Source organism: Pecten maximus, chromosome 10 (genome assembly GCF_902652985.1).
Source record: "Pecten maximus chromosome 10, xPecMax1.1, whole genome shotgun sequence".
Classification (NCBI taxonomy): Eukaryota; Metazoa; Mollusca; class Bivalvia; order Pectinida; family Pectinidae; genus Pecten; species Pecten maximus.
In genome coordinates, this window is record NC_047024.1 from 31579680 (window position 1) to 31607676 (window position 27997).

At 40.0% G+C, this 27997-nt stretch overlaps 1 protein-coding gene across 4 annotated transcripts; it reads right to left on the minus strand.

Annotated features, from left to right (window-relative positions):
• Positions 1-118: 118 nt before the first annotated feature.
• LOC117335997 (DNA damage-regulated autophagy modulator protein 2-like) lies at positions 119-27851 on the minus strand. 4 transcript variants are annotated; one of them, XM_033896306.1, is made up of 9 exons: positions 27831-27851; positions 7059-7256; positions 6312-6365; positions 5508-5575; positions 4841-5004; positions 3975-4176; positions 3535-3593; positions 1755-1898; positions 119-1020 (listed from the first exon to the last, which is right to left on the minus strand). In XM_033896306.1, the coding sequence occupies exons 2-9, from the start codon at positions 7112-7114 to the stop codon at positions 919-921; spliced, it is 849 nt and encodes a 282-aa protein (XP_033752197.1). In that variant the 5' UTR covers positions 7115-7256; positions 27831-27851; the 3' UTR covers positions 119-918. The 4 variants fall into 4 exon arrangements, with proteins under 4 accessions (XP_033752197.1, XP_033752195.1, XP_033752194.1 ...); XM_033896304.1 differs by lacking the exon at positions 27831-27851 and adding an exon at positions 17295-17946; XM_033896303.1 differs by lacking the exon at positions 27831-27851 and adding an exon at positions 17280-17946.
• Between the last annotated feature and the right edge of the window lie 146 nt (positions 27852-27997).

Here is a 27997-nt window from a genome sequence, read left to right on the forward strand (position 1 = left end):
ACATAATTATTATGACACCTTTTGTCACTAATTATCAGTCAATTATAGTACTTGTACAAGCGTATGCTTCAAATGCAGCAGTCGATAGTGTTACTATACTTAATTCTTCCTTTAAGTACATACATCTGTATATATGTTTAATGACACTTCTGTAAGAATATTAGTTTGAATGTATTGATTATTGTACACACACGTGAAATTTCCAGAAAAGATTATAATTTTGATTGCACAAGCAGTATACACCGGAAATGACGAACTACAAAATATATATATATATATGAAATTCTCTTCATATCGCAAAGTTATGACTACAGGAGATTCATCCTGACCCGTTTTACGGAATTATTTTTGTACCTTTTTCAACATCATCGCAAAAATTAGGTTTCTCATCATTCAACCGTCTGGCAATATAACCCTCTCACCCAGCCATTCAGTCATATTACAATGCTTCAACCATCTCACCATTCAGCCAATTCATTATCCAGACTTCTCACTATAAAATATCTCATAATTCAACTACATGTGTTACATAATCACGTGTCATATATACACACCCCAGACTGTTCTGTGTGATGGTAAATGACAGGCGTAAGCCGTCGTCCCATTAGTTACTAGTATTACAATGATTTCAATAAAGGAAATGCCAATTTATTGTATATATACACATGATGCATATTTCGATTTTAACAGGAAAAAAGAAGAGACAGCAGGATCTTTATGACCAGTAGTTTAGGCAGTATACAGTATTAACAGACATTAGATTTATATATAAAAAATACGTAATATGTCACAGGAGTAATATCACTTTAACTGCCAAAAGAGCACAATATCAAATATATACATATACATGAGATATATCTCATGCAAAACACATCATTAACATAAATTCTCTTTTTTAATAATAATAAGAGGCCTTTTTTATAAATCGTTCGGCACACTTTGGGTATTCCGTGTTTCCATGAGGACAGTATGGTCGGTGTTCTCGCGTCCATTTCCTAGACGTACCTCGCCATTTTCAGACTGGAACGAAAAACAACAAAACAAATGTTATAGGATACAGTTTAATAATGAGGATAATTAATTCATATTTTTTATATATGAGATTAAAACAAAGTCGACTTCCATGTCCTTCCTTTGTCAGTATAGGAAAACATGTGACGACATGGCATTACAATGGAATGGTAAGGGACCCTTTTGGCCAATCTGATTAAAACACATCTCTATTATACATATGAAGCTTCGTAGCGAAGACGTATTAAGGAGACGTATTTTAATAAGATTGACATATTTCGCCCTCGTTTCCCTTAAATGTCGTAAATATGTTGATCGCAATAAATATATGTTTTCAGATTTCGCCATCGCTTTATCGATTTTAAGTTAAAGGTTCATCTGTAGTCTCTTGTTTTTTTATGCTAAAAATGCAAATTTTATTTATTTTACAATTGCGAAAAAAATTATATCAACTTCTATTAATTACATTGTTTGAATGGGTTCCTAGGGAACTAAACTGTCTAACAATCAAATAAAAAAATGTACCACCAATATTTAAAACGAGGCATAATTTCTCGTACGAATGGTCGTACTTTCTTGAGGGTATAATTACAAAGACATCGACTATATATAATATGTGTGTGTAGCCAAGTACATATTTCCCAAGAAAGACAGAAAAAAAATCAAAACACGTCTTCAAAATCCAAGAGTTTACTCCCAATGTAACAATCTTCTATTCACCGATTAGAGAAAGCAGAACTTACATGAGATGGTTTGAATTCAATTTCGATGCGGGTGTGCGAGAACATACAGAACCCCGGTATGAAGGTAAGCAGGAATAAAGTTACGGAGAAAGTGAGCAGCCACTCCGAGATAGTGGACACCAGGAATACCGCGCGGAGTGTATCCTAGAATCAGGAAGTGTGGATACAAGTTGTCGTTATTAGGGAGTATTTTGGTTTCTGAAAAAAAAACTTATTACTACATTATTAAACAGTTATTGTTCTAAACCTACTAAACAATGATAACATGGATTATGCCTGGGGAAATTTTCATTTTAGATATGTACATTGTAAATGAATTGCATGTCAGTATCAAGCAATTAAAAGTAAATGACATTAAGTAGTCCTAAACACAATACAAGTTACCCCGAACACAATACAAGTTACCCCGAACACAAAAAAAGTTACACCGATACTGTAAAAGTTACCCTGAACACTATAAAAGTTAACCTGTTCACAATAAAAGTTACCCTGAACACAATAAAAGTTACCATGAACACAATAAAAGTTACCATGAGCAGAATAAAAGTTACCCTGAGCAGAATAAAAGTTACCCTGAGCATAATAAAGGTTACATTGAACAGAATAAATGTTACCCTGAGCACAATAAAAGTTACACTGAACACAATAAAAGTTACCCTGAGCACAATAAAGGTTACATTGAACAGAATAAAAGTTACACTGAACACAATAAAAGTTACCCTGAGCATAATAAAGGTTACATTGAACAGAATAAATGTTACCCTGAGCACAATAAAAGTTACACTGAACACAATAAAAGTTACCCTGAGCACAATAAAGGTTACATTGAACAGAATAAAAGTTACACTGAACACAATAAAAGTTACCCTGAGCATAATAAAGGTTACATTGAACAGAATAAATGTTACCCTGAGCACAATAAAAGTTACACTGAACACAATAAAAGTTACACTGAACACAATAAATGTTACACTGAACACAATAAAAGTTACCCTGAGCACAATAAAAGTTACCATGGACACAATAAAAGTTACACTGAACACAATAAAAGTTACCATGGACACAATAAAAGTTACACTGAACACAATAAATGTTACACTGAACACAATAAAAGTTACCCTGAGCACAATAAAAGTTACCATGGACACAATAAAAGTTACACTGAACACAATAAATGTTACACTGAACACAATAAACGTTACCCTGAGCACAATAAAAGTTACCATGGACACAATAAAAGTTACACTGAACACAATAAAAGTTACACTGAACACAATAAAAGTTACCATGGACACAATAAAAGTTACACTGAACACAATAAAAGTTACACTGAACACAATAAAAGTTACCCTGAACACAATAAAAGTTACACTGAACACAATAAAAGTTACCATGAACACAATAAAAGTTACCATGAGCAGAATAAAAGTTACCCTGAGCACAATAAAGGTTACATTGAACAGAATAAATGTTACCCTGAGCACAATAAAAGTTACACTGAACACAATAAAAGTTTCCCCGAGCACAACTTAAGTTACCCTGAACACAATAAATGTTACCATGAACACAATAAATGTTACCCTGAACACAATAAATGTTACCCTGAACACAATAAATGTTACCCCGAACACCGAACACAAAAAAACTTATCTCCGCCGATTGTGATAATATTGCATTAAAACAGATTTACATTATTGAAATAGTCGAGACAGCAATTAAACCCTGATAGTGAAACTTTGTCGCATAATAACTCTGATCATGTGACTAACACGTGACTTACCCATTTCGTACCAAGCCCGTCATCCCTGCCCTTGTTGTATTTATACTTAGAAACAGCAACTAATTGTGAGTGAAGGAAACGTGTACATAAAATACTTATCGACCAATACTTGTCCTATATCGCAGAAACAAATGTATGACGAAGTTTTATTTAAAAAAAACATTGACAATGCTTTCATATCATGCGTTGTAAGATTAATATACAGTCGTTTTTTTTTGTTTTTTTTTACTATTTAATCATTATCAATAACGACTTTTAAGGAGTGCCAACTATCAAAATCTTTTATGTAGATGTTGGGTATAATATTGTTCATGCAAACCTTTTTCATAAAAATGCTCATAAATTATACCGTACAGTAAGATGGACTGGGTGGCGTTTTGCACCCATATTTTTCTTGTTCACTAAGGCAAGCATTTAGGTGACAAAGCGACAAAGGATACACGTGATGAAAAGTATTGTCGATACAACACTGCTGGCAATCTGGCAGATCTGTGTTATCAAGAATGCCCGCCTTCCTTTGTGTTTGATGATGTCAAACTGACGTATTTTCCACGTGATGATGGCTTGTATCCATGCGTACACCATGGCTGCCCCAAAACACATGAATGCGCCTGCGTAGTGTGGCGGCTTCATCGTATCTACCTGCAGAAAACCATCATTTGATTGGGAAAAAAAGGTACGGGTTTCAACGATAGATGTTTAAAGTTAGTCTATTGACTAGGAAACCGGAGATCCCCATGAGAAAGTTACACAATTGTTTAATCACTTCTGGTTGCCCGGATGGAAAAGCTCAGACAGATTTACTGTAGGAGGAAACCGGAATAGTGCAAGTGACCCGATACCTTGTATCACCCAATTAGCGATACGTTGTTAATTTCTCCCTGATTTGATGTTTTTTTTTACCCTTTCAACAATGATTTAGTTACACAGGCCTCTTTCATATGCAAATGTAGATTGAAACCTTCACCGCCAACCTCACTGCCATGCAGTCTAACCTATGGCCATAAGGTCAAACATTCCAAAAGAATTACCACGACAGGGAAAAAAAATTCAGCCTCATTAGTTCAAAACTAATCAAAGATGAAACATGGTGGTCCAATTAAACTGAAATAGTTGTTCTTTTGATCTTAAATTACTTTGAAGAGTAGGGAAAACGTGAAGATTTTGAGAAATCTTGCCAATTGGACAATTAGTCACCAATATTTTCTTGTCCTCAGACCAATCTGCATACCCTAAGCCATCGAACCTGTTTTTTTCTTGTTCAAATTACAAAATAAGTTTATAAAATAATGCCAGTATACTATACCTGGAAACAAGCGACGAACAGCAAACCTAAACCGGAAATCATTCCAAGACAGAGACCTGCTCGGTTTGTATTTACCCATCTTTTCAGATTAAACGACTCTGCAGGGCGATGTTTAAATAACAGCTTCTTGATAAAAAGATATTGCATTTCTGCATTAGCGGCAACTGTTAATAGAAAAATAGGCATATTATTAGTTCTTAACTTTTATAGATTCTGTAAATTCCATAAGTTCTTAATCTTTTTTGCAAACTTTTATAAATTCTTTAACTTTCGGTAAGTTCTTATCTTTTTTTTAATTTTTATTTTTTTTATAAATTCTGTAACATTTTATAAATGTACCTTGTTTTCCATATTAACCTATACAAAAAGAATTTAATTAAGATCTCTTTGAAATGTAGTGGAAAACATGATAAAAAGCCTCCCTAAATCATTTTAAACATGGCATTTTGTAAGATACTGATTAATTTTATCGCAAAAAAAAAGGTATTTTTATTGAAAACTTTATTCAGAGTCAAAGGAAAAAGTCAAAACCTCCGTTTTCTTCAGTTGTAAATCCATTTTTTGGTCATTGTGTTATTATTTCTTTCGAAATGGTCGACGACGTATATATTTGTCAGATTTACTAAAAGATCTATAAAAAGGTCACAAGTTTATTTAATATACTTACGAAATATAGCCCCAGTAGCTATGGTAATTGTGAAAATTCCTCGCTCCGGAGTCTCCACCGCAGTATAGCTAAAGAAAGTTATAATCAACATCAGAGAACACGACCTTAAGACATGATGTACATAACACAATGCATTAAATGTAAATAAGTTGGATATCAAAAATATCCCCCTTGGTGAACGTATCATACAGTATTCATCGGTAACCATCTCTGGTTATTGTTTTTCAGTAATTTCCGTGTAAGGTTACAAATTAAATATTTATTTGCTTCAGAAATTTTAATTATTTCTTTGCTTCATATTGTAAAATAACGGTACATATATATTCCTATTAAAAGGTCACACACATTTCAGCAAATTATAAAATACGTCATGTACATCTCCTTAAAATTGATCATCTTTGTTATAAACACCTATCAATGCAGGTAAAACTGTTAACGTTTACCTAAAATGATACAATGTGTAAACTGTTATTTTGCCAAACATTACGGTACATTATCATTGGCTTATATTGTACTACATTCTCGGCCTCGTCGTCTGTCAAGGCAAGGCTATGTACTGGCGAAGGGACGTAACTCTGATAGATCAGAAGAATGAGTGTATCAATAACGAAGGGAAGTAACTCTAGATAGATAAGAATGGTTGTACCGCAAACAAGGTATCTGTCATTAATATTTAAAAATGAATGGGGAAAAAAACCAAAATAAAACAAACAAAAAAACAAAACAAAAACATATGATTTTATGATTTATACTAGTAAGTTGAGAATGGAGCCCGAAAGCTATTATAGGCCCGGGGCGACCTACCTGATGTACGGGAAAACTGGAAAGGTGTGATTATTTGCCACCGCAATCCCGTATCTGTCAAAGAACAAGCAAATTTAAACTGATAGGGAAAGGATATGATTATGTACTTACTTTATAAACAATGCAACCAAGTGACGCGCCAGGATTCTATTTAGTTTTACTGGTATTGATAAACAACTTCGATACCTTTTTTTATGGACAGCCCATTTGAGAAACGAGAAGAGACATTTGAGTTGGGAATCGCGAATACCTAGTAGGGAAATGCGAGTTGCCAGTAATGAAAACGAGAATTATGCGAGTTGCGAGAAGGAAAACGCAACTTGCTGGCAGGGAAATGCGACATGTGAGTAGAGAAACTCGAATTGCTCGTAGGTAAATAATACACACATATATTGTGATTAGGAAAACGCGAATTGTTGAGAGGGAAATAAAAGTTTGATTCGATTTTGTGATACTGGTATAAGGAATCATTTTTTCGATTCTATGAAATCTATTTTTTGATAACGAAAACTCATTTTTATCCCTCAGAAAATGATAATGTTCTCTTCTTTTTTTTCTCTCATTTTTTTCTCTATTTTCCCCCAAATACAGTCTTGTATATATGTATATCAGGAAATGATTTCTTGGTATCGTGACTTAGTTGAACCAGTTTTTATCGTAATTCTGACCTTGTAGTGAGTGAAGGTCATGTTAATGACAATATCAATACTATTGTTATTAGATTTCCGGATGTAACGTCATACTTACGTCACAAAACACCAAGATATGATCCAGGCAAACGTGAGAATGGGGAGTAGCCACATACACCGTCCCAGGCACTTTCGCAGCCACGAGAAGCATGTCGGTTATATATAATTAACGGCGGGAGGAATGTGTGGGACTGCCTTAGACGACCCTGTCTGATACCTTCTCTCTCACTATTGATATCGTATCTGCTGTGATTGTCTGAAACAGAACAATAAGGCACAAGTCATTTGACATATCGTTTTAGAGACAGATTTTACCACATGTTGTTAAATATGAAATCAGTAGATGCAGTGTTTATACAATAAAACCCCTTAACAGGTCTAAAGAGTCAAATCGCTTTTGAACTTATAAAGCGGTTTATTCACAAGTTTTCAAGTTTAAAGGTTTTTTTTTTAATTACCAAATGCAATACAGCATATAGGTTATACAAATACATACAGTAATACAAGAATCATACTGAGCATACTTCTCAAGATGGCGGAGTATAATTCCTTATATTACTAAATGCAATTATATTAAATTAATTTCCTATATATAATTAACTACAGATTTTATTTTATCTGTTGCTTGCATAAAAAAAAATACCATATTTCAAAAAGTTCTAACATTTTTGCATGAAAATAGTTCTATAAGTTTATAAACATTCGGATGTCTTTAATAATATTGTTTTATAAACATAACTCTTAACTCTACATCAACTGGACATAGCACTAAAAGTAGTATGCAATGAATCTCATCTTATAAATTCTTTCGCCTCTCGGAACGGCATTATAGCGCCCGGACTCAATATAAAGAAAAGTGGGCCTTCATAGGAAAGTTACTTAATATTTGTTTGGTTTTGGAATTAAAAGATTTTGTCAAATATTATTGAATTTCAAAGCAATCAGCAAGGATATTGGCATTTTTGAAGAATTTGTCGAATGCACTGTGTAATACCTGAATAAATATGCCATGCAAGCGTTGCGTATACATTTTCAAAAACTGCTTTTCATTATGCACATTTTGATCAATCCAAACACAAACACAAATATAGGCAATATACAATCACAGATAGTTACAGAAGGATACGTGTATAGCACTGTCCTTGACGGCTTTTTCACTGAAATGCATGTAATCTTAACACATAATTAGGCTAGAATTAAAATAACTGCTTCCAGCTGTTTATGTTAAGGAAGTTAACATTACCGTTTAATGACAATTGATGTTATGTTTAAACCAGGGTCTTTGTTACTAAGCACAGATTTAAGAGACCTCATCATATGGGGTAAGCATTCCACTCTACAGACACCTGTCTAAGTCGAATATCCCCGATACTCAATACCTATGTCCGCAATAGACAGGTAAATTATATCTGATTTGTTTTTATCACCACAGAACGACACTGATTCATTACAAAGTGAAATCACAAAGTTTCAAAGTTTGTTCATTTCGCTAATGCGTAAAATGTCAAAAACCTTTTATCTAAAGTGGATTTAGAGATTTATTGATATTTTACTTATACGTAACAATCTTGACAAACGCAACAGTATATGGTCTGAGTGATACGAAAAGCGAAAAAGAGTACATGTACTTCCGTACAATTAACCGTGGGGGAGGGGGGGGGGGGGGGGGATCTGCCGGGGTGAGTAAAGGGTCATACCGACATCAGATAGATATATCTGTGTTATAATTGAACTAATTAAGCCCAGCACACGAATCTCACTGATTTGTATAGATAACGAAGCGCCTGCGCGCCGATGTAACGTCAACATCTCTAGCATGTGTTTACCTAACAGCTGGCGATACCTATCAACTCAGTGTATAGAAATTATTCATCTCGGTACCAAATGGGCTACTTTAGAAACTATCCTAACATTACACAGTCAAGGTCATGTATATGTCTAGATCAAATAGTTGGACCAGAAAGTAAATCATGCAGTCCCACAGACATAAACTCACGCCAGATCCAACAGGCACATAGGAACAGGCCATGGTCAATACTCAAAACAATCAAACACAATTCTCTTTGAGCTCAACGGCAATATAAAGTTGCCGAAAAATAAATCGTTGTCTATTTTAAGCTATAGACCGTGTAAATATGAAAAGCACTGTATGGCTACTGTTTTCGGACATTTCTCACTGTCGCATTGACGCCTCCGCCGTGAGAAGAGCGACAGTGCGCCATGCGAAGAGCCACATTACGTCACTGCCCTGCAGGTAGGGCGTAAGAGGCGACTAAATTTGGAATCTTATCTTTTATTTTCTTTCCTAGCAACTTTCTAATGTCTCCCTTGACAATGCCTCGCTTTTGGCCTTTAGTTGAGCGTTCGCCCTTGTGAGGAAGGTTCTGGGTTCTGTTCCCTGGCCGAGACATTCCGGAGTCTTTAAAAATGGTAGTTGCTACTCCTGCTTAGCGCTCAGCCTACTAGTATTAGGAGTGGGACGACTGGTTCGCCAGTTGTCAGTATAATGTGACCGGGTGGGGTGTGATGCTGGTTGTCTTCGACAGTTGCTTCAGTGAGGTAGCACTATAAATCGGCAAAAGTTCCGGACTATCACAAGGAAACATAACACAAACATACCGCAGCCTCCCAAAACACGCATACGCACTCACTACATGCATATCGGCCGCACGTGAGGCCGTCCTTAAATGATCTCAGCTGTGGATAGGACGTTAAACAAAAAAAACCCAAACCAAACATTACGTCATGCGAAGAGCGACAACAAAATGTTTTTTTATAAGGGCTTGGGACGACAGATGGAAGGACCACGGACTATCAGACTATCATCTGATAATGGTGGGTTAAAAATCACAGATAAGATTTCGTCATCAATCATGTGAGTTTTTATGTATTTTTTTCTGTATATCATGTGTTAATTATGGTACTGTATAACGGCCACTGTGGATCCAGAGAAAATCAACGAAGGCCGATTACCAGTGTTTGACCTCTCGTCCGAAATGGATAGGTCGTGATGCACTCTGGATAATTGTAATTGCAGTTTTAAAAACATGAATACTTTGCTGTGTTACCATTTTATTACACTTGATAAAATCTTCACACATTACTGCACATAATTGAGAAGAACCAATCTCTAATAGATATGAACATCAAGAGTATCATCTTGATCTAAGACTGTAGACTCAACGATCAAAGAAATATGAACTTATACAGTAAGTAAAGCACTTTGTATCCAGGTCCTGACGATGATGGCTTGGTTTTGTTTGCTTTCCCTTTAAACGTCTTAATTTAATCTATAAAGAAGCTGTCATGTTATATTCCATATCTTTAATGAGCAGACCAGAATATATGCACCGATGATACAAACACCTGCCAACTCACTGTGAACTACATGCCAGAGAAAACATTATTCTGACACGATAAGATGACAAATGGAGCTGGTGGCTAATCTGTTGACATTTACCATGTATCGAACGACGTGTTTTGGTTATGCTTAATTTGAGAGAAATTACGGGAAATGATGTGCTGGACTTCATCACCTGGACTAGTGCACCCCTTCTGTTGCTCAGTAGGATATACTCGTTAGGCACAGTATCAACAGTGACACGGCCCAGGGTTAATGTCGGAAAAAATAAACCCATGTCTCGTCTACAAATAGTCACATACGCCGTCTCGTGTACAACGGAAACGAGGACAATTCACATTGATATAAATTATATTCCATTTAGATATAACCATTGCACGCTCCCTAAAATGACCTCATGACTCGACTTCCATTAATGTGTTCTGACCTCATGACCTTTGTAAAAATACGAGTACATCTGTTAAATGTACATAAACATGTTATAATCTAAAATGAATGAATCATTTATTGTAGTCGAATTATTTCCTTAATGCAGAGAAAATATGGAAACCGGACACATCACGTACGTTTCCGGTCGTTTGAAGCAGCATATCAGTAAAGATCATTCTAGCCCTAGGTTTCAGCCATATTATGGACTTTTTTTCTTTGCCATTCCCCCTGAAAAATCTCATCTACAGATTCATCGGTACTGATACCGGAATGAGCTAGTTGCAGTGCATGTTATCTAACAGGGTCATCAAGTAACATTTCTAAAGAGTTTTATGTCGGGAAAAACATGTCTTAGTTTAAGACTTCGATATTTCGGTACAAGACTTTGGTATGTCGGGACAGACATGTCTATAGACTTTGGTATGTCGGGACATACATGTCTAAAGACTTTGGTATGTCGGGACAGACAAGTATAAATACTTTGGTATGTCGGGACAGACATGTCTATAGACTTTGGTATGTCGGGATTGACATGTCTAAAGACTTTGGTATGTCGGGACAGACATGTCTATAGACTTTGGTATGTCGGGACAGACATGTCTAAAGACTTTGGTATGCCGGGACAGACATGTCTATAGACTTTGGTATGTCGGGACAGACATGTCTATAGACTTTGGTATGTCGGGACTGACATGTCTAAAGACTTTGGTATGTCGGGACAGACATGTCTAAATACTTTGGTATGCCGGGACAGACATGTCTATAGACTTTGGTATGTCGGGACAGACATGTCTAAAGACTTTGGTATGTCGGGACAGACATGTCTATAGACTTTGGTATGTCGGGACTGACATGTCTAAAGACTTTGGTATGTCGGGACAGACATGTCTAAAGACTTTGGTATGCCGGGACAGACATGTCTAAAGACTTTGGTATGTCGGGACAAGACTTTGGTATGTTGAAATAACTTATATCCAGTCCTTTTGTAATTATTTTGCAATAAAAACGTGTTTAAACTAATAGTTTTTTTGTGAGAGAGATAGTGAGTGAAGAAGGGGAGAGACAAGGGCACAAGCGTGGCCTTATACAAGGACGCATGGACCAAGACCAAGTAGGGGTCAGCAACAGAATGAACATTTAATGAACTTCTTACAGTAGTTGTTAAATAATAATGCTGAAGAATAAATCCGAAATCTAGGAAGAAAAGGCTGTCTCTCATATTATTTTAAAGGAAAAACCACTCACCACGTTTATACTAAAGAGGGTTTCCCTTTCTCAAAAAAGTATTCGATTACATTCATGAACAGTAAAATTTTGTAACGCAGTCTCGCATCTTTCGTCTGATATATATCTAATTCCAAAACAGCAATCTGACGATCGTTCTAGGGTTTAGCTAATCGATTACAAGTGTCATGGTTATAAATAGAATGGATGTCATTGGGGTTAAAATATATTGCAATCAGTGTCGGGTTATAAATAGATCACAGTTCATTGTGCGATTATAAATAGATTACAGTTCATAATGCGGTAATAAATAGATCACAGTTCATAGTGCGGTTATAAATAGATCACAGTTCATAGTGCGGTTATAAATAGATCACAGTTCATAGTGCGGTTATAAATAGATCACAGTTCATAGTGCGGTTATAAATAGATCACAGTTCTTAGTACGGCTATAAATAGATCACAGTTCTTAGTACGGCTATAAATAGATCACAGTTCCTATTACGGTTATAAATAGATCAGTTTCATAGTGCGGCTATAAATAGATCACAGTTCATTGCAGGCTTATAAATAGATTGCACGACCATTGCGCGGATTCGACTGGCAACACTTCATGAAAGATGTAACACAGACGACAAATAATTATTATAATTTGAAAACAAGAATATGCTGTTGTATTTTTTAAACAAAACGAAAAGTAAAATACTTTCGGCTATTACTAGAACAACCATCCAAAAGTGTTGACTACGGTTACTAGTTCTGTCAGGCGGAACAACGTCGTCTTGTCTATGTTTACTAGTTCGATCAGGTGGAACAACGTCGTGTTATCTATGGTTACTAGTTCAGCCAGGTGGAACATTGTGTTGTCTATGGTTACTAGTTCGGTCAGGTGGAACAACGTCTTGTTATCTATGGTTACTAGTTCAGTCAGGTGGAACATTGTGTTGTCTATGTTTACTAGTTCGGTCAGGTGGAACAACGTCGTGTTGTCTATGGTTACTAGTTCGGTCAGGTGGAACAACGTCGTGTTGTCTATGGTTACTAGTTCGGTGAGGCAGAATAACGCCGTGTTGTCTATGGTTACAATTTAGATAAAGGCGGAACACCATAGTGTTGACTATGGTTACACTTTAGTCAAGACGAAACAAAGTCCTGCTTTCGTCAACTGTTTGCGATATCATACCAGACGGGCAGGTGGAATTTCTAAAGATGATTGAAAGATTATTTGCCAAAGCGGAATTCAAGTGAAATTTGAATCCTTTAGTTCGATGTGAGCGAAATAGCGATCGTGCGTATCGCCTTCAAGTTAACAAGACTTGGAACTCACTGATCACGACGCATATCCTTATCATTACGGCGATTAATAAATATTAATAAACAGTCCGTTCCAACTGAGTGAAGCCCGTTATGCTTACCATCCAAGGCTCCAGTGCCGTGATATTGTGTATTATACATCACTTACCGTACACAGGCACCTGATGTGTATGGATGGATTTGTAACATGAGGTTGCTACACACAGGTCTTGAGGAACAAGCATTTTGGGAAGCTTCTTCATAGAGAACACCGCATATTTTTTCGGCATAGCCGTATAATATTCTTTCGACCCCGGATTTGACGCGACAGGTAGCGTTACTGGTCAAGATGAAGTATGTGATTGGTCAATGTAGCGGTAAATGCAAAATGCAGATATGCAGTTAAAAACGAAACAAAGTTAAGATTCAATGCAAGCTGAATAAGTGGATGTATCTTTTGAAATGACACATTATGCAGTCTTATTATCACCGAAAATGATTCAAATTGATATAATTTTGTTATCCGCGCTGAAACGCATTAGTTCGTTAATTTATTTCACCAGCAGTTTTAAATTATAACCACCAACTATACCGTATATCTTTTACATCGAGTTTTATTACATATCCGGGTTTGTGGATCTGACAGGTTTTATTACATATCCGGGTTTGTGGATCTGACAGGTTTTATTACATATCCGGGTTTGTGGATCTGACAGGTTTTATTACATATCCGGGTTTGTGGATCTGACAGGTTTTATTACATATCCGGGTTTGTGGATCTGACAGGTTTTATTACATATCCGGGTTTGTGGATCTGATGGGTTTTATTACATATCCGGGTTTGTGGATCTTATAGGTTTGATTACATATCCAGGTTTGTGGATCTGATGGGTTTTATTACATATCCGGGTTTGTGGATCTGACAGGTTTTATTACATATCCGGGTTTGTGGATCTTATAGGTTTCATTACATATCCAGGTTTGTGGATCTGATGGGTTTTATTACATATCCAGGTTTGTGGATCTGACAGGTTTTATTACATATCCGGGTTTGTGGATCTGATGGGTTTTATTACATATCCAGGTTTGTGGATCTGACCACAGGCGCTTGCATAGAAAATGTTATTTTCATTATTTTTTTGACAGTGGTATGTGTAATCTGTACTTAACAGATTACACATACCACTGTCATATCAAAAAAAAATTGAAAGTCATGTTTTCTATGCAAGCGCCTGTGGATCTGACAGGTTTTATTACATATCCGGGTTTGTAGATCTTATGGGTTTTATTTACATATCCGGGTTTGTCGATCTGATGGGTTTTATTACATATCCAGGTTTGTGGATCTGATGGGTTTTATTACATATCCGGGTTTGTCGATCTGACAGGTTTTATTACATATCCGGATTTGTGGATCTTATAGGTTTTATTACATATCCAGGTTTGTGGATCTGATGGGTTTTATTACATATCCGGGTTTGTGGATCTGATGGGTTTTATTACATATCCGGGTTTGTGGATCTGACAGGTTTTATTACATATCCAGGTTTGTGGATCTGATAGGTTTTATTACATATCCAGGTTTGTGGATCTGATGGGTTTTATTACATATCCGAGTTTGTGGATCTGATGGGTTTTATTTACATACCCGAGTTTGTGGATTTGATGGGTTTTATTACATATCCGGGTTTGTGGATCTGATGGGTTTTATTTACATACCCGGGTTTGTGGATCTGATGGGTTTTATTACATATCCGGGTTTGTGGATCTTATAGGTTTGATTACATATCCAGGTTTGTGGATCTGATGGGTTTTATTACATATCCGGGTTTGTGGATCTGATGGGTTTTATTTACATATCCGGGTTTGTGGATCTGATAGGTTTTATTACATATCCGGGTTTGTGGATCTGATGAGTTTTATTACATATCCGTGTTTGTGGATCTGATGGGTTTTATTTACATATCCGGGTTTGGGGATCTTATGGGTTTTATTACATATCCGGGTTTGTGGATCTGATGGGTTTTATTTACATACCCGGGTTTGTGGATCTGATGGGTTTTATTACATATCGGGTTTGTGGATCTGATGGGTTTTATTTACATATCCGGGTTTGTGGATCTGATAGGTTTTATTACATATCCGGGTTTGTGGATCTGATGAGTTTTATTACATATCCGAGTTTGTGGATCTGATGGGTTTTATTTACATATCCGGGTTTGGGGATCTTATGGGTTTTATTACACACACGAGTAGCGGCCGTTTTACATTGTTGGTCATATGAATCTTGTATTATAAATAGGGGCTTGTGGAGCATTTCGAGTAAGGAGTTTTACATGTACCAACACATCTATATACATCAATATACATAGAATAAAGTGTCCATGTGATGGTAAATTATAATAGAACAAAAAGTCAAACACAGGTCTGCTGTCTCCCTAGTACTTTCTCGGCTACACGTGCCCCTGATAATCCCCAGAAGAGCGGCACGACGTATTTTGGTTTGTTTTTGTTTAACGTCCTATGTAACAGCCAGGGTCATTTAAGGACGTGCCAGGTTTTGGAGGTGGAGGAAAGCCGGAGTACCCGGAGAAAAACCACCGGCCTACAGTCAGTACCTGGTAACTGCCCCACGTAGGTTTCGAACTCGCAACCCAGAGGTGGAGGGCTAGTGATAAAGTGTCGGGACACCTTAACCACTCGGCCACCGCGGCCCCATGCGGCACGATGTATATATATGTAGCCGCGAAAGTACTAAGGAGACTGGAGATCTGTGTTTGACTTTTTAATCTATCAATGCATACATATATATAATTAAAAGTAAATACTGTCCTTGTGATGGATATACATTGTAATAATAATAAAAAACACAAACCAGAAAATCACAAGCGCTTTCACATGCTTTGAGAGCAAGCTCTTCAGGTGTAATTACACCTGAAGAGCTTGCTCTCAAAGCATGTGAAAGCGCTTGTGATTTTCTGGTTTGTGTTTTTTATTATTATTACTACATATATATATATATATTATATATCAATATCAATGTATATACCAATCCAAACAACTGGTGTACAGTAGATATATAGACGACACGATAAAGGCACCACGTGTATATATAGCTAGTGGGTCGGACGTCAACACTTTGGTTTTATTTAGCGTTAAACACCTTCACAGGACTTGTTATACACAAGTTGTATTAGTATTTGAATATCTTAATCACATAATTTATGACAAATACATGTGTTGTATGATATATTTTATGGACCATGGATTCCAGAGTGTAGAGGAATTCCTAACATCACATACTGGAAATAAACTGAACTTTAATTCGAGCTAAGTTCCTGTGGTAGAGAATGTCACTATACAGTGTATCTGCGTTCCCACACCTCCTGATGTTAGTGATGTCGCCAATAGGAAATCACGTGTTGACAATAGTATATGTATCCACTTAGGGTTCGCCCCCGTATTTAATATTTAACAGGAAGATATTATCTACATTTTATCTCAGAGGCATACTTACTATATAGATACTTCAGACAAAGTCGGAATCCTCTATTTGGTTATCATCTCCTATAGAGACGAAATCTTACACACTCTATGTAAACATGTCACAACTGATAAGTCCCGACTTCGTCTAGTCACAGGAAAACTGGCGAATACAGTCATAATACATCTCAGGTATAATACAAATAGGTACGATTATCAACACGTGCGTGACACGTGTGTATAACGGTACCGTATTTCATACACTGTACATAGTATATATAGTTCACCCATGTACATATACATTCCAGGGTATCTTTAACGTATATTTGCTGGAAACAATCCTGTCACTCTTCACTGATTAAAACTTTCCCCTTTTTGACATGTTAAAGGCACCAGAGTAGTCTGATTAAGGTGTAACAATAATTGATGGTGAATGTGACAGACCATAAAACCATCTGTTTGCCCTGAAAGCATGCACACATGACTCACCTGTACAAAACTCACCTGGAGCTGTTGACCACGACGACGTCCGTTCAGCGACACACCACAGTATGATGAAATGTCAGTCCTGATGTATAATTCCAGGTTTTCCCAATACACAATTAGTAATGGAACATATTCTTTGCGTCATTCTATTTATAAACAACAATATAGGAAATACACACGAGCTGTTACAATACACGAGGTGGACATTTACGACTGAGTCTCAGGACGCACATGTATATATAACATATAGCCTGTGTCTATACACATACGGAATCTACCGTTGTTAGGTCGAGCCTAAAGCATCGTCATCTTTACAGTAGATATATATATATGCAACACTCCAAACCCTACAAAGCGTGCGCGTCCATACACGTAATACGAGGGAATTTTTCAGCAGCAGACACAACCTTTCATCTATACTCCACATCAAACACACCAATATTAAGTAATTTTCATGAGACGAACACAGAAAAATAAAACGGGTTCGTTTCAGAGAAAACTTTCCCAACCAAAGCTTCCGAGAATCTTTCCAACTGTGTAGTTCAGTGTACTCGTGGGGTCAAGTATTACCATCGATACCTCTTCTATATTATCCACCACAGGGCATCGCAGTGCCATGTGTAATTAACACTATCATTCGGAACCCCATCTGGAACTTCCATTTCACTGGAATCGTATAACACAGTATGGCCCCATCATTTTCTCAGTCGATAAATGACCGAGGAGTTAAGTGTAATCAAACAGACCCATCTGCTCCTTATCATCTTTTGGAATCTCAATAACGCCACACGACGGGTCATTATAAAATCGAAACGCACTGTTACTACAGATATGATCGAGATCGACCATGCCAAAAGGTTAATGATAAAAAAAACAGTATCAATGTTTGAAAACGCATATTTATGTAAAGAAAATATACAAGCAAAGGCAGTAAGCTAATTTAGCAAGGTATCTTACTAACGGACAAAAACATGTTAAGGCGCGCAGATTGCTGCTTTAGCCAGAAAAATTAAGATAAATTTTTGTTAGGAATACATATATATATATTTATACTGTACAATGGTGTACATCAGTTAGTTTAAACCAAAATTATTCATGGTTCGGGCAACATGTTCATTCTTTGTTTTAATTCTTCCTAAAATGGTCACTTGGCAAATTTTAGGAGGGGGGGGGGGGGGGGGGGGGGGGTCCCCGCCTATGATGTTTACAAAGTTAAGTAAAAACGTAAAATAATACATCACAATTGGTATCATCACACTTTATGACGAGACAGCATTTTCCGAGAATACAGAATTAAATATATTAAACTGTCAACACATCTCTCACCACATAATGTATATAGCCAGTGTGTTGTCACTGACATTTATAAACAGACATTCACACTTCGAGTAGGGGGCATTGAATCACGTGTGATTCAACGTTAGGGATACTCACGACTCACGCGTTGTATCCGGCTTTTGGCTTGGTTTCCAGAATTTTTATATAAAAAAGTACTTGTTAATCGACTTTTTTGATAACAGAGAATTGATACTATAGAAATAATTACAAGTCTCGAAAACCCAGCTATCTTTCCGAACAAAAAGTATTTGTGATACAGTTGGGCTACAGGGATAATGAAAGGTCCCCATCGATCTAACGATACCCTGACTAGGGATATTAGTTCAACCGGATTAAATATGGCTGGATTAGCGAAGGTTAATTATATATATATGTATATATACATGTAATTGATAGTAAAAGCAAAAATTCGACACTTTAAGTTAAAGTGTGATTAACGAAGTATATGATCGGGATATGGCGCCAACATCTAAAAAGTATGTTTTTGAAAAGAGAAGTAGAGCCATATTACAATATTTAAGAATTTACATGTACTTGAAATTTATAGCAAGTACAACTGACAAAAAAGTCAAAAGAGCAGTGTATAGTCTAGGAAGTCAGGACACAAAGATGGCTAACTGGCACGGCGTGGTGACAAAGACTGTCGTCATGGTAACTGGTTACCATCATTAAACCACGCTACCACAGCTGTTAGATACAAACGGATATGTGTACATCTGTTTTTCTATGTTTATACTTCTAAGTGACTACCTTGAATAATGGATACTTCATTGCCGCAAATTGGCGTTCATCAATAAACCGTCTATAAGATACACTTTGTACACCCTGTCGTTACCAGGGAGATGTACACTCTGTACACCCCGTCGTTACCAGGGAGTGGTACACTCTGTAAACCCGGTCGTTACCAAGGAGAGGTACACTCTGTACACCCCTTCGTTACCAGGGAGAGGTACACTATGTACACCGGGTCGTTACCAGGGAGAGGTACCCTCTGTACACCCTGTCGTTACCAGGGAGGGGTACACTCTGTACACCGGGTCGTTACCAGGGAGAGGTACACTCTGTACACCCCGTTGTTACCAGGGAGAGGTACACTCTGTACACCCCGTTGTTACCAGGGAGAGGTACACTCTGTACACCCTGTCGTTACCAGGGAGAGGTACACTATGTACACCGGGTCGTTACCAGGGAGAGGTACACTATGTACACCGGGTCGTTACCAGGGAGAGGTACACTCTGTACACCCCGTTGTTACCAGGGAGAGGTACACTCTGTACACCCTGTCGTTACCAGGGAGAGGTACACTATGTACACCGGGTCGTTACCAAGGAGAGGTACACTCTGTACACTCTGTCGTTACCAAGGAGAGGTACACCCTGTACACCCCTTCGTTACCAGGGAGAGGTACACTCTGTACACCCTGTCGTTACCAGGGAGGGGTACACTCTGTACACCGGGTCGCTACCAGGGAGAGGTACACTCTGTACACCCCGTTGTTACCAGAGAGAGGTACACTCTGTACACCCTGTCGTTACCAGGGAGAGGTACACTATGTACACCGGGTCGTTACCAGGGAGAGGTACACTCTGTACACCCCGTCGTTACCAAGGAGATGTACACTCTGTACACCCCGTCGTTACCAGGGAGATGTACAATCTGTACACCCCGTCGTTACTAGGGAGAGGTACCCTCTGTAGACCGTCGTTACCAGGGAGATGTACACTCTGTACACCCCGTCGTTACCAGGGAGAGGTACACTCTGTAGACCCTGTCGTTACCATGGAGAGGTACACTCTGTACACCCTGTCGTTACCGGGGAGATGTACACTCTTTAGAAACTATCGTTGCCAGGGAGATGTACACTCTGTATAACCTGTCGTTACCAGGGAGATGTACACTCTGTATACCCCGTCGTTACCAGAGAGAGGTACAGTCTGTAGACCCGTCGTTACCGGGGAGAGGTACACTCTGTACACCCCGTCGTTACCGGGGAGATGTACATTCTGTACACCCCGTCGTTACCAGGGAGATGTACACTCTGTACACCCCGTCGTTACCAGGAAGAGGTACACTCTGTACACCTTGTCGTTAACGGGGAGATGTACACTCTGTAGACCCCGTCGTTACCAGTGAGATGTACACTCTGTAAACCCCGTCGTTACCAAGAGAGAGGTACACTATGTACACCGGGTCGTTACCAGGGAGAGGTACACTCTGTACACCCCGTTGTTACCAGGGAGAGGTACACTCTGTACACCCCGTTGTTACCAGGGAGAGGTACACTCTGTACACCCTGTCGTTACCAGGGAGAGGTACACTATGTACACCGGGTCGTTACCAGGGAGAGGTACACTATGTACACCGGGTCGTTACCAGGGAGAGGTACACTCTGTACACCCCGTTGTTACCAGGGAGAGGTACACTCTGTACACCCTGTCGTTACCAGGGAGAGGTACACTATGTACACCGGGTCGTTACCAAGGAGAGGTACACTCTGTACACTCTGTCGTTACCAAGGAGAGGTACACTCTGTACACCCCTTCGTTACCAGGGAGAGGTACACTCTGTACACCCTGTCGTTACCAGGGAGGGGTACACTATGAACACCGGGTCGTTACCAGGGAGAGGTACACTCTGTACACCCCGTCGTTACCAAGGAGATGTACACTCTGTACACCCCGTCGTTACCAGGGAGATGTACAATCTGTACACCCCGTCGTTACTAGGGAGAGGTACACTCTGTAGACCGTCGTTACCAGGGAGATGTACACTCTGTACACCCCGTCGTTACCAGGGAGAGGTACACTCTGTACACCCTGTCGTTACCAGGGAGAGGTACACTCTGTACACCCTGTCGTTACCGGGGAGATGTACACTCTTTAGAAACTATCGTTGCCAGGGTGATGTACACTCTGTATAACCTGTCGTTACCAGGGAGATGTACACTCTGTATACCCCGTCGTTACCAGAGAGAGGTACAGTCTGTAGACCCGTCGTTACCAGGGAGAGGTACACTCTGTACACCCCGTCGTTACCGGGAAGATGTACATTCTGTACACCCCGTCGTTACCAGGAAGAGGTACACTCTGTACACCTTGTCGTTAACGGGGAGATGTACACTCTGTAGACCCCGTCGTTACCAGTGAGATGTACACTCTGTAAACCCCGTCGTTACCAAGAGAGAGGTACACTATGTACACCGGGTCGTTACCAGGGAGAGGTACACTCTGTACACCCCGTTGTTACCAGGGAGAGGTACACTCTGTACACCCTGTCGTTACCAGGGAGAGGTACACTATGTACACCGGGTCGTTACCAAGGAGAGGTACACTCTGTACACTCTGTCGTTACCAAGGAGAGGTACACTCTGTACACCCCTTCGTTACCAGGGAGAGGTACACTCTGTACACCCTGTCGTTACCAGGGAGGGGTACACTCTGTACACCGGGTCGCTACCAGGGAGAGGTACACTCTGTACACCCCGTTGTTACCAGAGAGAGGTACACTCTGTACACCCTGTCGTTACCAGGGAGAGGTACACTATGTACACCGGGTCGTTACCAGGGAGAGGTACACTCTGTACACCCCGTCGTTACCAAGGAGATGTACACTCTGTACACCCCGTCGTTACCAGGGAGATGTACAATCTGTACACCCCGTCGTTACCAGGGAGAGGTACACTCTGTAGACCGTCGTTACCAGGGAGATGTACACTCTGTACACCCCGTCGTTACCAGGGAGAGGTACACTCTGTAGACCCTGTCGTTACCAGGGAGAGGTACACTCTGTACACCCTGTCGTTACCGGGGAGATGTACACTCTTTAGAAACTATCGTTGCCAGGGAGATGTACACTCTGTATAACCTGTCGTTACCAGGGAGATGTACACTCTGTATACCCCGTCGTTACCAGAGAGATGTACAGTCTGTAGACCCGTCGTTACCAGGGAGAGGTACACTCTGTACACCCCGTCGTTACCGGGGAGATGTACATTCTGTACACCCCGTCGTTACCAGGGAGATGTACACTCTGTACACCCCGTCGTTACCAGGAAGAGGTACACTCTGTACACCTTGTCGTTAACGGGGAGATGTACACTCTGTAGACCCCGTCGTTACCAGTGAGATGTACACTCTGTAAACCCCGTCGTTACCAAGAGAGGTACACTTTGTACACCCCTTCGTTACCAGAGAGATGTACACCCTGTAGACCCTGTCGTTACCAGGGACAGGTACACTCTGTAGACCCTGTCGTTACCAAGAGAGATGTACACTTTGTACACCCTGTAGACCCTGTCGTTACCAGGGAGATGTACACTCTGTACACCCCGTCGTTACCAAGAGAGAGGTACACTTTGTACACCCAGTCGTTACCAGAGAGATGTACACCCTGTAGACCCTGTCGTTACCAGGGAGAGGTACACTCTGTACACCCTGTCGTTACCAGGGAGAGCTACACTCTGTAGACCCTGTAGACCCCGTCGTTACCAGGGAGAGGTACACTCTGTAGACCCCGTCGTTACCAAGAGAGAGGTACGATACGGGATTGAAACTGGCGATTGGGAAGAGGATGGGTATTGGGAACTGAGGAAAGGTGTGGATGTTTAGGGATTTCAGATTAGGGAGGGGGTACAAACGACTTAATCACTTTATCTGTGATTATGTACTCCAATATCAAATACATAACTCATTTCTGCATTGGATAAGAGCGACTACGACGTGTAGTCACGTTCTCGTTTGAATGAGTAAATTATTCCAAGCCTTCGACAGACCTAGATTAACTTATGTTTATATGTGGTATGTAAGTAGTGTCTAGTCAGCTATTAACATACGTCGCGTGTTGACTAGTACAAACATAACTAAATATATAGTGAAGGAGATTAAACATAACATCATTTTATCATGAATATTTACAAAGTATGCATGTATAAACTGTTCAAAACTAAAGATATCGCCAGGCATCGCAGTGTTGTAAGCTTGAATAAACACTAAACGACAAAACTCGAAGTTTATAATGAAGATCCTATCATAAAAATGTCATTTCGTACATATCTTGAAACGGAAACTTGACTAAATGTTTATTGTTCAATAAAGAAAGACGTACACTATATCACGATTATCAAAAATATATACTTTAAATGTAAAGTTTAAAATAAAAAACCTGACTGTTACACTGATGATCGCTGTCAATATCATAAATAAATACAATCTAATGGACAGCATGAAACATGGCTAGCTCTGAAAACAGCAGAGCTTGTACTGGACCTGACCTGGACCTGGCCTGGACCTGCCTGGACCTGCCTGGACCTAGCCTGAACCTAGACTGGACCTAGACTGGACCTAGCCTGGACCTGGCCTGGACCTGCCTGGACATGGCCTGAACCTGGCCTGGACCTAGCCTGGACCTGGCCTGGACCTAGCCTGGACCTGCCTGGACCTGTCCTGGACCTAGCCTGGACCTAGCCTCGACCTAGCCTCGACCTGGCCTGGATCTGGCCTGGACCTGCCTGGACCTGGCCTCGAACTAGCTTCGACCTGGCCTCGACCTGGCCTCGACCTAACCTTGGCATGGCCTGGGCATGGCCTGGGCATGGCCTGGACCTTGCCTCGACCTAACCTGGACCTGACCTGGACCTAACCTGGACATGGCCTGGACCTGGCCTGGACCTGCCTCGACCTGGCCTGGACCTGCCTCGACCTTAAAAGACGTATAAATATACCCCTGTTTGGAATAGGTCCAAATGTACCCATACTATAACCAACTCTCAGGTCCCTGTGGTATTCGTCACGGTGAACTTGGTGAGATTTCAAAAGTATCAAAAGAATAAACGTCATTCAGATCCCAGATCGTCAAGGAGGAGGCGGGGATAATTTTAATATTCCAGTGTCCATCTGCCCTCGTTGCCATGTTATATAATTGTTGTGTATTGTTTGACCTCTTGTTACATCCTTAAGTGTATCAGAGTGAAAAAGAAATCTTGAATCTTGACAAAAAGTAGCCGCCAGAGGGGTAGCAAAAGCTCAGTCGATTGGAACGCTCGGGTGAAGATTCGAGGTGCGTGGTTCGACGCTCCCAATCCGGCGAGCCGAGAAACGAGCCGGTCTGTGCTGTCGTGGCTGTGTCCTCAGCATGCGATGGGCCTCCAGTATGTTGTTCAGTGATGTAGTCACCAGCTACTACAAGGAGACCCCACCTCAAAATGACCTTGGCTGTTGACGGGCGGTAAACCAAGCAAGAAAATAAACAAACCAGTCGCCAGAGGAGTTGGGACCAACTTTTGGATAATTTAGGCCAAGAAACCGTAATTACAATATTGATGAAATCTTGGATTACCTTCTGAGGCTGTGTGGCCAGATCCACAAGGACTCATGGCATGAATTTCCAACCAACGGCCCATACGGTGTTAAACATATAATTGCTACTATTTCTGTCTAGTTTGATTGGTTCGCTAACATATTTTAAACGCAGTGATTGGTTATATGCGGCTTGTGATGTCAGCACTCGGAGAGGTAAAGAAGGTCATTGCAAACAGATCATAATGTTTAAACATGATTGTTGTTCACAACATGAGTAAGAAACTCCACAGTACCACGAGTACCCCACAATACCACGTGTACTTCACAGTACCATGTGTACCTCACAGTACCACGTGTACCTCAAAGTACCCCACAGTACCACGTGTACTTCACAGTACCACGTGTTCCTCACAGTACCACGTGTACCTCACAGTACCACGAGTACCCCACAGTATCACGTGTACCTCACAGTACCAATTGTACCCCACAGTATCACGTGTACCCCACAATATCACGTGTACCCCACAGTACCACGTGTACCCCACAGTACCACGTGTACCCCACAGTACCACGTGTACCCCATGGTACCATGTGTACCTCACAGTACCACATGTACTCCACAGTACCCCCACAGTACTACGTGCACCCCACAGTACCACGTGTACCCCACAGTATCACGTGTACACCACAGTATCACGTGTAACCCACAGTATCACGTGAACCTCACAGTACCACGTGTACCCCACAGTACCACGTGTACCTCACAGTACCACATGTACATGTACTCCACAGTACCACGTGTACTCCACAGTATCACGTTTACTCCACAGTACCACGTGTACCTCACACTACCACGTGTACCTCACAGTACCACGTGTACCCCACATTACCATGTGTACCCCACGGTACTACGTGTACCTCACAGTACCACGTGTACCCCACATTACCACGTGTACCCCACGGTACTACGTGTACCCCACGGTACTACGTGTACCTCACAGTACCATGTGTACCCCACATTACCACGTGTACCCCACGGTACTACGTGTACCTCACAGTACCACGTGTACCCCACAGTAACACCTGTACCTCACAGTATCACGTGTACTCCACAGTACCACGTGTATCCCACAGTACCACGAGTACCCCACAGTACCACGTGTACTCCACATTACAACGAGTACCACATAGTACCACGTGTATCTCACAGTACCACGTGTACTCCACAGTCAGTATCACGTGTACCTCACAGTACCACGTGTACTCCACAGTATCACGTGTACCCCACAGTATCACGTGTACTCCACAGTACCACGTGTACTCCACAGTATCACGTGTACTCCGCAGTACCACGTGTATCCCACAGTCAGTATCACGTGTACTCCACAGTACCACGTGTACCCCACAGTACCACGAGTACCCCACAGTATCACTCACGTGTACCCCACAGTACCAAGTGTACCTCACAGTACCACCTGTACCCCAAAGTACACAGTACCACGTGTACCTCATCAGGTGAACAGTATCCACTAGTGAACGTACTCGGCACCAAATCGTTGGTAGTCTGGTTCAAGCTTGATTAATTATCATATATAATATATATATTTCCGAGACTTGTATACATTTAAACTCCTACCATAATTACACAAGCTTCTACATACCTGTGTATCACAAACTTTACTATAACTGCTTAATAAATGATATTGTTGGTAGCTCTCTTGGCTGTCTGGAAAGTTTTTCCTTTATATATAATTATATAGGGATTGTGAGTTTGAAATTCGTGCCAAGTCCCTGTGGCCAGATCGCACCGCCTCAACACAAGACACGTGACTAACTACCAAATTGGAATGCATATGTCTGGATAAGTATGTAAATACGTGTCTTAATGTCAGTATAGTTGCAATAAGCATATGCCATGCAGTAAAATGATTGTTCGATCGATAACCAGCCTCGTGGTCTGACGGAGATTGGGGTCCGGGGCTTGCTTGAGAGACGGAACAAAGCAATACATTACACGTTCACTGAAAGTTTCCTTTGTGTGCACGTCCGATCGTGGAATTGAACACCAGTCACTGTGCCTCTCGACACCTCCGTAATTAGCATGACAGGCGCTTGCATAGAAAATGAGAATTTTAAAAAAATGATATCAGTGGTATGTGTACTTTGTAAAAGTGAAGGCACTTTACAGAGTACACATACCACTGTCATATATAAAAAAAAAAATGAAAATCACATTTTCTATGCAAGCACCAGTGGCTAGCATCAAAGGTTAATCGTATAACCTCGGCCGATTCCGGTACCCTACATCAAACCTCGGCTGTGTCACGGTATTTGATCTTAAAATCATTATGATTTTAGGGGAGATCACTCTAATGTTAATCAAAATCCACACCGTTCTGTACGTGCACTGTCTTACAATGAATGGACCACAGGGTAAGGACTATACCAAGTCCCTCTGGGATATGATATTGAGAAATACCAACTCACATAAGCTTTACAAACATATGTATGCATATAAACACACAAACAATTTCGGTCTCTGACATTTCGATGTAATTTTATACCATACAAATACATTGGGCGGGTTTTACTATTTACATCACGAAAAGTTACACATGTCGTAATGTTTATTGCCTTTTAAATGACTCCTTTTCGAAATTTGTTTCATTGAATAACCGACAACGATATTGTATAATTTGTATCTCTAACAAGTTATCCAATATGCTATATAGAATCTGATACTATTTAGAAATATCAGATTTCTTAGCGCATAACTTAAATGCAAACTTTCTATCGCTCAATAAAATCTACCTTTACACGAAAACTGTACGAAATACCTGGAAGCCCCGCCTACACACATACACACCCTCACACTAACACACACAAATATACACGTGCACATTCATTTCTTCATACGTACCTCATTAATGTGTAATCACATCTGGTAAAGTAATGTAATTCCCGCACTGTCGAGAGAGTTTGTATAAAACACATGCGTGACTCCGACACACAGTGCCAATTGAGTATTAAATGAATGTTTACAGACAGGTCGTGGATCAAATTCGGCCTCAGAACGCCGATTGATTC

Excerpts from the sequence above, each read along its gene's own strand:
- LOC117335997 (XM_033896306.1), bottom strand. The coding sequence starts at position 7,114 with ATGTGGCTACTCCCCATTCTCACGTTTGCCTGGATCATATCTTGGTGT. Across the intron at positions 3,594-3,974 it reads GACAATACTTTTCATCACGT|TTGCTGTTTCTAAGTATAAA; the intron begins GTATCCTTTGTC and ends ACTCACAATTAG. Across the intron at positions 1,899-3,534 it reads ACGGGCTTGGTACGAAATGG|GATACACTCCGCGCGGTATT; the intron begins GTAAGTCACGTG and ends TCCTGATTCTAG.